This window comes from Toxotes jaculatrix, chromosome 24 (assembly GCF_017976425.1).
Source record: "Toxotes jaculatrix isolate fToxJac2 chromosome 24, fToxJac2.pri, whole genome shotgun sequence".
In the NCBI taxonomy this organism is placed as follows: domain Eukaryota; kingdom Metazoa; phylum Chordata; class Actinopteri; family Toxotidae; genus Toxotes; species Toxotes jaculatrix.
Genome location: NC_054417.1, coordinates 4,136,902 through 4,150,994, shown reverse-complemented (window position 1 = coordinate 4,150,994; position 14,093 = coordinate 4,136,902). Strand labels below are relative to the sequence as shown.

Sequence of the window (14,093 nt, the reverse complement as noted above, 5' to 3'; positions counted from 1 at the left end):
GCCGAAAGACTCTCAGAGCTGAGGAAATTACAGACTAATTTGGAATTTTGTTTAAAAAAGAATGCCAAAAAGTGATGCAATGACAGCAGATCACACTTTTTTCCTGTTTTCTTTTCTCGTGAACTGTGTCCCCTTTAGTTACCACTGTCCTCCATGCAGGTACCTTGGCTAAACAACAGGAATCCAGTAACAAAAATGATGTGAACTGGATATAAACAAGTATACAGTTATAGAATATAATGGAATAGAATTGTTATATTCCGTGTGCCTCCATTAACACAGATTAACGCAGATAGTTCAATATATACAACGTACAGTATGAGTGTGGGGGGGGCACGCGCAATTTATCTGTCAATCAGTCAAAGTGGTTGTATAAGTGGCCCCATGGGCATTACATTCCCATCGAACCCTTTGCAGTCTGAGCGCTCCACTATATCAGCACCGTGAGAACGGGATCTCACACACACACACAGGCTTCATAGAAACCACTCCCAGAGAAATAATGTGCCACTCCATCAATCCTGGAATGTTCTAAAAAATAGATTCGGAGATTAGAACTGGCATCTGTGCCAAAAAGTCGTAACGTGCTGGTCCTCAGATGTAAAGCTGGAATTCGGCTTCTGCTGTCCCTATTCGCCTTCTCTTATTCTCCACAGCTGTGAGGAGCACAATTTGAGTTTCCTCTTATAAACTCACACCAGCTTAACACCTACCAGGCCTCCAGTGACTTTTAGACAACAAAATGTTGAAATATTTCAATAGAAAAATTGGCAACAACGAGGCAACAAGCAAAAATGCACATGTACACACATGAGGATGCACTAAACTGTCACATAACGACGACACCAGAGACACACGACAGCTATGACACTGGAAAAGAGGGGAAGCTTGTTTTTGTTTTGTTTTTTCAAAGGAAGTGTGACATAACCAAAGAACCAAAGTTAGAATGGTTTCCAGACATGTCTCAGAGCACATAGTAAATTCAAGAATTTCTGGCAATTAATTCCTAATTCCAAGAAACTAGTGTCATTAATCTGTCATTTTTGTAGCAGCTGCTGTCTTCTTGACACTTTTTTATTCTCTGAAGAGCCTGACATTTTTCTCAGCTTGTTGAATTTCACGACAAACTTGATTTCACACAGTCTGGCTGTGGAAGTTTCAGTTGAGGGGAGGTTTTGCAACCATGGTCTGGGCCTCCTCCTTGCCTAAGTAGATTTCCTCACTGCAAACGTCCATGCAAATAATCTTCACATGTAGGATGTGTTGGTATTTTTTGAGGAAGTGGGCTTACAAGTGGGGTTTAAGATAACTTCTGACATCTGACTGAAACATTTCAGAAGCACATTCGTGGCTTGATAAATTCAGGAGTTCAACTGTTTCATCTGAGCCCTTTATTCTCATATTTTTTGCATCTGTGTAGGTCTAAACATCCTCCATTACAACAGATCAGAGCGTGAGTGCATTTACTTAACACCTCCGTCTTTATTTTTCATGCATGTAAGCGTGTGCAAGATTATATGTTGATCCTATTAGGGAATAGTTAGTTTATTTTTCACGCCAGGGGCAAGAACATGAGCTGACAAAAGTAGCCTGCAGCACATTCCCTTGGTTTTCCCTCTCCGTGCTTCTTCCACCGTATCCATTTAACACAGCAGGATCAGAGCAAAGTCTCCATAAGACTCTTTATTTTCCACATGGGTGCCAACCACCCTCCCTCCCAGTTAATCCTGTGAGGTAGTTAAAGAGCAGGGATTATAACATGCTGGTTTGCTCCTCAGAATCCGGATGATGTCGATGACGAAGATGACAGAGTTCAGGCCGAGCCGTGGTCACACACATGGCAGCGTTTACGCACAGCTTAAATGCAACATGTGAGCACATGTCAGACAGACGTGTTCAGCACACACGCTTGCTTCATGTATGTGCAGAACACGTCTTTGCACACAAAGAAGCAAGAGCTGCTCAGAAACTGTGAAAACACAATAAGCAGCCGTGTGCGTGTGGTAGGGTTTGATGTATTAAACTAAAGGATATTAATTGTCTATCGAAGAAACGAGAGGAGAGGGATGTTTTGGTCAGATTTTCAGAATGTAGAAGGCGCCACCATGAAAAATATTATTGTAAAAATAGTTCTCTCTTGTGAGCTCAAAGGCATGAAGGCTTCATATGTCTGACTGAAGCTGCCCTTTAGAAAAGCTGTCTCCTTCTTCTTCTTCTTCTTGTTTTTCTGTCTGTATCTCTGTGTTTTCAATGACGCATGACAAGTGACCAGTGTGTTCCACTTTATTTTTGACCAACAACTTAGGGGCCCTTGTTATTTTTTTTTTTTTAATACCCAGGAGTCTTCCTACAGGAAGAGGTGGAGTCTGGACTGACTCTGCAGCTTCCGATGGAGACTGAGAGCCATCCATGACTTAACTGGAATGCACGACTGGGCTGAGACATGGCAGACTTCAACCATTTTAGGTCTGAATCTGGCCAAATTCCTTTGTCACATCTTAGACCAGGTCCCCTCTTTGTCTCTGTTTCTCCATATATCCACGAACACAATGTACTGTATATGAAAAGTAAAAATGAGCAAAATCCAGTTATACAAAACTAAACCACCATGGAAATTTCCGTAATTAATATAGAAATTCTGCATCATTACAGAAAAATCTACTCAAAATCTCATCTTTAACCAAACTGGACTAATGTGAACAATCACTCTACAAATGCCACAAAAGCAGTTCTTTCACCAATGAAGCCATCAGTGATTTCAGTGTTTGACTGAAGTATAATTACATGTTGCTGAACCACAATGAACCACCGCTATAAGAGAAAACACTTCAAAACTAATTAAATCAGCGTTTGAAACCATCTGCCTTGTTTCAGTCCAGGAAGTTTTAGCCAAGTGTAACTTCCTGGAGACCCACGCCACACCCGTCACTGCCCAGCGGTGCTTTGTTCTCCCTGGACAGTGGATGTGACAGCGTGTTTGTGTGTGTGTGTGTATGTGTGCATACTTTGTGCACGTGTAACACAGGTCACAGCAGGGTCAGCTGGTCTGTTATTGATTTCCTAGCGGAAAGAGAACGAACATAGCGCTCCAGTGCCACTGTCCTGCCCAACACCCCATCCGAGCTTCAAGCGCCCGAAACGTGTGTGTGTGTGTGTGTGTGTGAAGGTGTGTCAGTAAAGAACACTATAAAGTGTTAACAATAGTGACTAGGTGTAGAACACTTTAAACAGATGCTGATAAGTGCTAATGGGGTGTTTAATGAACACGGTAAACTACTTATCACCTCCCCACCGGCTCTGCTCAGTGTGAGCCATCAAAACTCAACCAAAGTCTGCTTTTCACTGGACCTGTTTAATGTAGATTTGATTAGTGGTGAGAGTTGGGGAACTAGATCAACAAAGCACATACCACAAGTTTAAACACGATCCAGCACTGAAACATGATGACAACAAAATCGTCCACTTTTACTCCACAGTAAATGTGGACTCCACACAAAAAGCATTTCCCGATGTCTTTTTGTTAAAAAAGAAAAAAAAACCTACTAATTTTCATACATTCCCTTACTTGAAGTAGCTTTAAATCTGTGAGTGATTACCTCCATCAAGGGGGGTTACATGTTTGGTCCTTTGTTGTGTTTTTTATCAGACTATCTCAGAGCCCTGGTCAAAGCTCTCACTGAAATCAGGTGAAATGTTGGGTCATAGGCCAAGGAACAATTTGTTTCTCATGTGGATCTAGATCCAGGTGTAGATGCTGGAATAGATTAAAATGATCTCTCTTTTTGCTCATACTTTCCCTGCACTAACTTGAATTAAAAAAAAAAAAAAAGAAAAGAAAATCTGGCACAGCCAAAAGTGAAATTTACACAAAACATCCCAGCACTTTCCAGGGATTGCTTTAGCTGTTTTCACTGTTTTCATAAGAGCTGCAGAGTGGATATGCTCCCCTGATTTAGTCTGAAAAATAAACACTAACACTTCTGATATACTGGGCTCGTGAAAATAACTTTTTAAACAATGTAAGTCCATTAGTAAAACTAAAAAGTGTTTTAGATGCCAAATATCAGTCAACACTGAGTTTGAGTTAACATAGAAAACTGAAGTGAAATGTTTACAAAGGATACAGATACTTTTGTTGAAATGTTCCCACACTCTCCACCTGTTTTAAGAAATAAACAAATAGTACCTCATATGATCACTGCAGCCACTTAGATAAAACTAAAAACACATTTTTAAAACTAGAAAGAACTTTTTTTCCCATGGGAAGCTGCTCAAATGAAAGGAGATTTTGCTGCTGACTTTGTTTCCTCATCCAGCATAATTTTGACCTTCAGACAAAATCTGTAAAAGATCATGAGGAGATTAAGAGGAAACCAAAAACCTTTCTCTACCTTTAAGAGCCTGTATGTTCTGTTCTTTTCCTGACTACAAACATGAGGATTTTGTTTTTCTAAAATACCACCACACCACCCTGAGGGAGAGAAACAATGGCTGTGTTTTCAATCAAATTTCATAGCTTACACTTCACTTTAGCGTTTCAGGAAGAAGGTATCACAAAAGATAACTGGCTGATTCCGGTTGCGTAAAGCATGAAGATGCAGCCATGCATCTTCATGCTTTCATGCCTTCATCCACTCATCCATCAATTGGCGCGTCACTCAGCTATCCATGGTTAGTATAGACACAAATATACACACACAGGAACTTTTCCTGTTTACACACTTTCATCATTTTACTGTAAACAAGTGTCTAATTGGGTGAATGAACCCTGAGGAGTTTAGCTTTTACATTCATCCTTTCATCCATTTGATGTTTTTGTAAATTTCGGTTCTTTTTGCTGGTGAAAGAAGTGAAATGCAGTGAAAAGATGCGTGAGAAAAGGGACACTAATCCCAAAATAAATTGGGATTAAAGATGAATTGACAAAATCGCTGGTGTTATTTCTGCATTTATGGAGCTCTCTTCAGCTATGAGGAAGGACTGAATAACCAAAACAGCAATGAATCTGCATTTATTATTAAGATGTACACTGATGGAAATTATAAAAATAGACACTTATTTCCTCCTGCCACTAGATCTGGTTTCATGAAATCCAATTTACTATACTCCCTGCGAGAAAAGAAAGAGAACAAAGGGAGAAGAGGAGTGGAGGAATATTAATAGACTGTAATAGACTGGAAGGTGCGTAGTGAGTGTGCCGGGATGGAAGGGGCGTGTATGTGTGTTTGTGCGCACTGCCACATTCCAGTGGCAGCCTTGAGAGCAGCTAATCCTGCCTTAGTCAAACTCCAGGGTCACACTTCTTACCAGTCTGCACACACACACACGCAAGTTCAAAGTTAAATGCATGGACACACACATTACATACCAGGAACATGAATGCACACATCTACTGCAAGCCTAAACTGTGCGTTGCTATGTGCGATGCTTTATTCCTGTCACATAGATCCGTGTTATTCCTGGCATCATTTGTGTTATTCCTTGTCTGACTCAGAATATTCGCTTGACCGAGGCTCTCTGAGATTTCACCAGACTGGAAATTTGACTTCCGCCTTTGTGCCTGTCAGCTCATCTGTCTCTATCTGTCTGGCCTTGATTCTATCAGTCCATCTGTCTCCATCTATCAGTCTGTCTCTCTGTGGTTTTTTGTGCTCTCCATGCTTTGCAAACACAATCGCTAATGATGACTGTAGAGATCACCTCTGGGCAGGTCAGGCAGACGTGCACCACAGTGATCAGATAATCTCTGTCAAGCAGCTATACCTATCATCGTGACACTGACTGGGAGAGAGGCAGTTTATTTAAAGCTACATAAGCAACTTGTTCTCACTTTGTAAAAACAGCATTCTCTTCTGACGCTGAGGTCGCCAGCATCAGAATCAGTACTGTTTTATATTTTATATTTTTTTTATTGTTGCATATTGTGCTACATTTCCATTTTATGATGCTTTGAGGTGTTAAATCGTGTGCACAACAGCTCTGCTGCCCAGAAAGGAAGTTCACCAAAACAGCAGAGCGAGTCGTGCACATCGGCATTATACAGTGTCACTGGGTTAAGGTGCGTCTGAGTTTATTCGCACCTGTTTTATCTGACGGATTAGAATGTTTTTGTTTCATGAATTATGCAGAGAGCGTTGTGAGATAAACGCAGCTCTTGGCAACAGTAAGCACGAGGAAGCAGCTAATTAAGAACATCTGTAATAATGCAGCTTTTTAGAAGTACATTTCTGGAGCGTAAGCTTGCTCTATGCCTGTCTTTTAGCAGCCTTCAACACTTTTCTTAATACCCATCCTTGGTGCTCAAACGACCGTAGGCTTAAAACCACTGAGGCCCATCACTGCACCATGATGCTGACACATGGAGGCAGGACAGGAAGAGCCAAAGATCAAGACCAGTGAAATAACTCTAAATAAGAAACAGCATCGGGCCATTGGCTCTCATCAGTAACGAACTCCTCCTTCATGAATGGACTGAATGTCCATCTCATGGATTATTCTGTAATTGGATACAAAGACGAGCACTGTGAGGTCATACAGTATGTGCCACAGATTAGTTTTAAAAAAAAAACAAAACACATGCACCTTGTTAGAGAAAAGCACTCACAGACACACTTTGCTGCATGACCTTTGACCTTCGCAGACATGCTGAAGCAGTAAAACAGATGACTTGATGCTTGATGCCAGCCTGATTCTTTTGACTTGCTGACCTCTTGTAAAACTTTCTTGGAAATTTCTAACCCTATGTGGGTAAAACTTTTTTTCGTGGACAGCTTTACTGCTGCCTCAAATCTGCATTGCTGTGCTTCTCAAGGCTGCGATGCAAATACACTGTTCTTGATTTTTAAAAAAACGTGCAAGACAGCGAAATGTATTCTGCTAAGATTTAACAGCTTTGGCATAGCGGTGTTGCTAAGGTCACACAGAGAGCAACAGCTGTCTGAGGTGTTGAAAACATAAGCAAGGACGGCACAGTGTGTTCTGATAATTTAGCATGTAGTTCTGCTTTGTGTGCATGACTCACGTACATGTGTGCATCCATGTGTGGCTGTGCGGGTAGAGCGCAAAAACCAGTGGGAGTTTCAAAACTCTTAAAACCAAGGATGGTAGCTTTGATAACTTCTGTCTGGATTCCAGTTCATTACACTGTTTTGCAACGCAGGCAAATCAAGGAGAACATGCTATTATGGACCTTTAAAACTGCCAAACTGTGATGTAATACCTCTGCGCTTCACACAGCAACATGGCGATTGACATCATGCCCTCATGGCTGTTACACAAACAGCCAGGAAACATGTCTAACCTTTTCTTGAACCCGCGGACCAACTCCCTTAACTTTCCTCACAAAGAAAGAAACATCTCTGGATGAAGTCATGAAGGAACCAGGGCAAGAGCTTCAGCTGTAAATCAAACTCCTTAAAACATCTAGAGCACATATTTTGTTCAGGCCCGGAGAAAGACTCTGCCTCTGGAAGCACATCTCTCACAGCAAACAGTGGATCAGATCTTGCCAGAACTTTCTCCTCTGCGTTTCCTCCGCTTTGTTTTCCTCTCAGCCTTCGTCCGTCTCCATAAAAAGACAAGTCTTGAGGAGGGTGGACTTCTCTTTCGCTGTTGATAATAAAAGTGCCTTTCCCTGACAGCGTCTAGAAAGAAAAACGAGGGACGGACAGTGTTGTCATGACAAGCCAGAGGTGACGGCTGTGGAACGTGAAGAGGCAGCTTTCGACTGGGTGGTTTCCTTTCTCCTGCCATGTTGGAGCGGTGTTACACATGCGATACCAGAGCAAGATTCAAGTGCCAGGTTAATGAATGTACAGGAACGTGTCTAGAGTGTCAACACATGACCCACATGATAAGGGGTCAACAAGCCCTACATACATTATGAGGAGCAGGCTAAAGACGGCTGACCTGAAAGTCGGATTTTTTTTCTCAAAAAATAAACATTTTACACCGAAATTGGACTGACTGGCTTTAATACTGAAACCAGGAACGTTGAGATTCATCCAGTATCTGTGTGCATTCCCAGTAACTGCACTCCTGCACACAAAATGTCCACTCCTGCTGAGTTCTACCTCTGTGTCAGGGTGTGCTTAGGAAAACTTGTGATCAATGTAAATAAACTCGCTGTGCTGATGACTAAGGAGCCATATGGATGGTTGATGCCAACCGCCCACACACACAGACAGACAGACGTGCATGAGCACAGCTGTTTATTACAATCGTTTGAGCACAAAGGATGGAAATTAAGGAAATTTTTCTTTTATTAATAGATCCATTAATTACTAAAGATTAATTCATTGATTCATTCTATAAAACCTCCATCAGTTTGCCACAAGACTGAAGGCTTTGTGGCTTGTTCTCCCAGCGCTGTTTGTGCTGGGAGTGGCTGGGGAGTAAAACAAACACACCTACTGCAATAGAACAAGGTCACACATCAGTAGGTAAGGAGAGGACACGGTGTTATAAAATGGTTGCTCTCAGCGTTGTGCACGAAAAGAAGGAGAGGAGGAGGAAAAGCGTTTAGATTTTAATGTTTCTGAAAATAACTGACCACAGAAAAGTCAAATGTTAAGAGAGACAGCAAAGAGGAGACGAAAGGAGGGAATCTGGTGCCTGTCTATACAGGTAGCTGCTCTCAGGACGACAAGGCTCCCTGAATGGCAAGAGGAAGGCAGAGCATTTTCTGTTTGGTCAGTGATGAGAGACAGACTCAGACAAAGAGAGACAGAGCTGAAGATGAAACAAACAATAGTGGAGGAGGGTAATCAATCATTTCATCAATACTTTCTTTGTGTTTCTATAGGTCTGCCTCTTTACTACTCACTGTCAACCACTGCAAGGGCACCTCTTTCAATCCAGTATAGTCTGAGCTGATTAAAAAATCAATTCAACGTCTTGAGAGTGAACTTTTAAGACATTTCAGCTGTAAATGCACATTCTGCAAAAGGATGCAACATTGGATTGTCACATACATCTTTCATTTGAATGACAGCCCTCTTTAAACTGTATAAGTTGTAACGGTTGGCCAGCACTTGTTAACACGAAACACGGATTCAGGACAAAGAGAATCTTTATTTGACTATTGGCAAAAGTGGCAGCGTTGGCTGGCTTCTCTCCAGGATTAGCTCACTCACATCTATTCTGAAACTTCCTTGTTCTTTCATTTCTCTGCTGTCACTGTGTGACATCCAGACAGCATTTACCATCACGGTGCACATGACCCAACTTAAGTCAAGAACACTAATCAGAGAGTAAAAGCCACTGTTGTTCCAGAAAGAATATTTAGTATAATATTTAGATACAGAATATTCAGTGTTATGGGGAAAAACACAAAAAAAAGGACTTTGAACTCGTTCAAAGAATGAAATGTTATAAGAGCCTGTTTGGATCAACTGACAATCACTTACATGACTTTCATTTCCTGCCTCATCTAATGTGATGATTCATAATTTGTTCAGTTGCTAAATAAATCATCAGTCAGTGGCTCATCAGCTGAAGCTAAATCCGTCTTCTGGGCTGAGTAAACAGTTTGATTCTTCAAATAATAAACAGACAAGGTCGATTCATGTGTTCAATTGGTTCGATTACATTGTCAGTGTGCGAGTCAGTGGCCTCAGAAATCGTAACAGTGCATCAGTAAACGATTGCTTCGTGTTCACAGTGGTGTTTGGTGGAGGTGCCGGAAAAAAAGGTCTCTCTTTAAGAGACAGCAAGCATGAGTTTGAAGCCAACTCAGCTTGGTATCACTGCTGCTGATAAACCATTACATTAGGAATGATTTGTTCCTCTTGGCATTCTCATCTCCTTTGCAGGTGATGAATCTTCCCTCTGTAGATTGAAGGTCGCCCGTGTGTTATTCTTATAATCCTCGTAATACCACGTAAATCTGTAATCTGCAATACTGGAAAACAAAAAGCAGAATACAGCACACGTCACTACGAGTGGAACAAATTTGCGGCTGCCTCGTTTACGCACTGGCGACCACGAGGTGCTGTTACACATCTCTCTCACTTGCTTTCTGGCTCAGCCTTCTCCATCCCTGTGTTTCTCCAGTCTGGTAACCTAGAATCTGAAATATTTATCTGCCCTGGCAGGAATGACGACAGCCCGCATATGTTTATCATCGGCGGCCGAAGGGCGGCTTGAAGGGGCATAATCCTCCATTAACACAAATGCAATTTTATTTGGAACTGCTTCTTTGTCATATTTTAACTGCGTTCTTGCACCAAGTTCAACTGAGTGTTGGGGATTTATGAGACGGCAATGAGCAGTCTGGCTGAAAGTGCACTAGTATTTAAGTATGACACACTGTCAGGACATAACTCTTATTCGTTTACCTGCTGCTTTTTTGTAATAAAGTGATGGTTTAAGGTTTCCTGAGTAAAGATTTAATATGTTTACAATCAATAGATGCTGTCTGAAGGAATTTCTTACCTTATAAAGCCTGGACAAAGTAGCTTACCATGCTCGCCCCTGTTTAGACACATTTTCCAATGCAAACTATATTCACTTTTACAGCTTGGCGAAGTTGTAGACTTATTTTGCTAGATTACTTTCCTAGATTTTTACTGCTTGCTCATGAAATGCAGTGCATCAACATAAACCTTGCGTGTAAACGTGATCGTAGGCCTTCAGTACACACACATATTCAAGGTGTGTCCTCATACGCAGGCTGGGCAAGCAGCAATCAGATAAATCAGCTGTGACAGTGTCTCAAGGCAGAAGAGGAAACTGTACTCAGAACAAAGAAACGGCATGAGGTTTCATCAGATATCAACTCAAACAGCAGTGACACTCAGATGCTACGCTTCCATCCATGTGTCTGTTTTTTGCTGCTGATCGAGTTTCAGACCTCTGTGGTTGCAGGATAAGCCAAGGGCCAAGTGGCCATTTCCTCTCAGTCTTTCTTGAAGGATCCTCAGGAATTCCCAAAGCCAAGTGTACTCTTGGTGCACCCTGGGGTCCTCTCCCAGCTGGACTTAACTGGAATACCTCCGCAGGGTGGCATCCAGTAGAAACCACAACCAATTAGATGCCATTACCTCAGCCAGCTCTACTCTGTCTGTATGTATGAGCTCTTCACCCTGAGCCTAAGGCTGAGCCGAGACATCCAGTGAAGGAAATTCATTTTGGACGCCTGTATGCGTGTTCTCATTCTTTTGGTCTCTCCCCAAAGCTCATGACCACCGGTGGGAGCTGGAAAGATCGGTGAATCTAAATTCACCAATATTGTCTCATTTTTATACAAACAAAAACTTGAGCCATTTGAAACAGGATTTCTCCATATTGTGGCTTTAGCATTATTAAATTCTGTACTTTCACTCTTAAGTGCAGTCAGTTCACTCATTCTGAGGGCTTTAAGTATAATTTTCCACCATAAACTGACTACGTTCACAAAACGAGGCCAGAATCTGAATAAACAAGTAAGAGCGTGATAGTGGAGAAGTACATCAAGTACAATTTGGTCAGTGCACTGAAGCCTCATCAGCCTGCACTGGATGAATTTTAGATCCACTACTGTGGGCCATGTGGCGACGGCTTTCACACCACATAGCCCTGCTACAAAGCACTAATCCAGACCACAGCGTGCTGCCAGCTGAGCCAAAGAAAATTGTATTGTTTTCCAATCAATGCTCGTAGGTTTATGAGGGCTTCCAGCCACAGAAACATTGCTCATAAAGAGGAGACAGACTACTGGAGCAGTCAGCAGAGGATTCCTCACCACAGGAGAGGAGAAGAAGGGGGAGAGATGGAAAGAGAAGGAGGGGACAGAGGAGAGAGGGTGGATGATAAAATACTTGTGTCTGTGCATATTTAAATCTCTCTACTTCACCAACCAACTCGATTCCCGCATTTGAATGAACCTGTTCTGCAAGCAACCTGTTGCTTCTCCAGACTTTGAAGGCGTTCTAATCTTTGTCAGAAACAATGCTTCATAATCAAATACGAGCTCCAAAATGCTGAGGGTTTCATTTTGAAGTGCAGTTCTCATCAGAGCTCTCACCAGTCCTCTCTGGCCTTGACCCATATCTGTGTGTTTTGCCCTCATCTGGCCACCGAGCTTTGAGGTGTAGAGTGTCAAACACAACACCTGTGGCTGTGGAACTGCAGTCTGCTGCAGGTTTCTGTGTCTTCACTGAGCGACTTTCGGTGCATAAGTCTCCTCTACAAACCAGGAAATGTGTGTGGTCTTGTGTGCTAGCATGTGTACATGTTCTTTGCACCACATGTCACTTAAAATGTTCCATCACAGGATGTTTTTGCATGTTGAGGCCTCTTTGTTCTGCTCAGTTTCAAATTTCAGCTTCAGAGTCACTGACATTTTACAGGGAAACAATTTGCTAAAATCATGTTAGTCATATTTATTTGTTGCATACCTTAAAATTCATGCAGGATCAGAATGTAAATGAGGTTGTAAGTGCCTGATGATACAATGATGATTGATCACTAAAATACAGAAAATAACAGAACTTCTGCAGTGGCACTTTTAATGCATATTAGCTGTTACCCAAAGAGCTGGAGAGGCAATACTTATAATACATATGCAAAATTGTCTTAAAGTGATATTCATGCAGGAAATAAACACTTTCCCCCTTTGTTCTTCAAACAAGCATAGACGTGCATGCGCGTACGCGATCTCAGACAACAGAAGATGTAAGATCTCAACCCTTATCAGTGCACGTCCGAATCGTTATAATTAATTTATGGCCTATAAACCGAGTACTTACAAGATAAGAATTCTGCCTGTCGAGGAACACGGAGTCTCCCATGGTCCCGAATAAGTATCCACATATAGTAAACACCCGGGGAAAAAAATGTAGATGCAGCAAATGATATCCTGTTAGAAAAGAAAAATAAGTCCAAAAAAAGAGTGTGTGCGCGTCGGAAGGGAGCGTAAAAAAGTCTCCACGAATCACTTTTTTTTTCTTCTCCCTCTTCTACATTAAAGACAAACAGAGACCCTGGAGTTTCTAACTGCGAGTCACCGCAGAGCCTGCGTTTAAGAGCTGATGTCTGAACACCAGTCAGAAGCGCGTGTCAGAAACCCATCCGTGCCAGAAAGGACACCATAGTGCGTAATGCGTAACGGATCCATACTGCGCGCTCCGCGGACTCCGCTGAAGACAGATGCTGACCCAAGCGAAGGGAGGCTGAGAGACTGCTGTCAAGGTAGACATAGGACGACATGGGGCTTCCGGTATAGATTTTCAAAATATGATCAACTTTGGTTAAGCATATAATTCCCACATACATATTAGAACAAAACTGCTTAAACTAAGAATCATACACGGAGACAGACATGTTAACATTAGTAGTATTAGTATGAACTAAATTTGATTTTAAAGTGTCACTATTGATCATTATTATTATTATGTGTTAAATAAGAACCACCCATTCATAAACAGTAATTATGATGACATGATGACTCAAACATGTCTGGTTCCTCAGGGCAAATTGAAAAAGTTCCTAGTAAAAAAATTACTTTTGACACCACATTTGGTCATGTGCTTTAGAATAGTACAAGCTTTAGGCAGGCATGAACTATGGCCTACATGAACCATGAAATACCTGACTACTTCAAACCTTCTGTGTTCCAGTTAGCCCTGATGTTATGCTTATATAAAACACAGGCATAAAGTATTATTATGCCACTATTTATTTACTGTGTTACACTGCAACTTTCTTTAGTCTCATCATTTTCACCCTTTTGGGAAAAATATACATGTGCTTTTATTTTGAAGACGATGCCACCTATTGCCGGTTTGTTTTCTGGCTTCATCTGGGTGTTTGACACTGACTAACAGAGGCAAAGAAGGAGAGGCGGGGCTCTGGAGGAGGAGGACTGGCAGTGGAAGAAGCTTTTGATTATCAACAGCAGGGCTGCTCAAATGTTTTCATGTCAGTGACCCACAAATGGAGCTCCACAGATGATAAGATTTGACTGAGGAAACCCCAAATAGAGAGGTTTTAGTTTTTGGACAGTTTGTAGTGCAGAACCGTAACTGTTTCTGAAGTAAGTGAGGTCTGACCTGTGTGGACAGTGACATACTGTGTCTGCGTCAACTTGAAGCACAAGCTGAATTTGCCTTGTG

The 14,093-nt window shown here is 41.8% G+C and overlaps 1 protein-coding gene across 3 annotated transcripts in view; it reads right to left on the bottom strand.

Moving 5' to 3' along the window:
- Positions 1-14,093, bottom strand: part of LOC121178042 (rho GTPase-activating protein 6-like) — a 61,132-nt gene that overhangs the window by 23,456 nt on the left and 23,583 nt on the right. For 2 of the 3 annotated variants that reach the window (XM_041032536.1, XM_041032537.1), the window contains exon 1: positions 12,729-13,121. The exons of the other annotated variant lie outside the window; for it this stretch is intronic. In XM_041032536.1, the coding sequence (XP_040888470.1) occupies positions 12,729-12,770 (42 nt within the window). In that variant the 5' untranslated portion in view covers positions 12,771-13,121. Of the gene's footprint in view, positions 1-12,728; positions 13,122-14,093 lie in introns of those variants that run through there. 3 annotated transcript variants of the gene reach the window in all.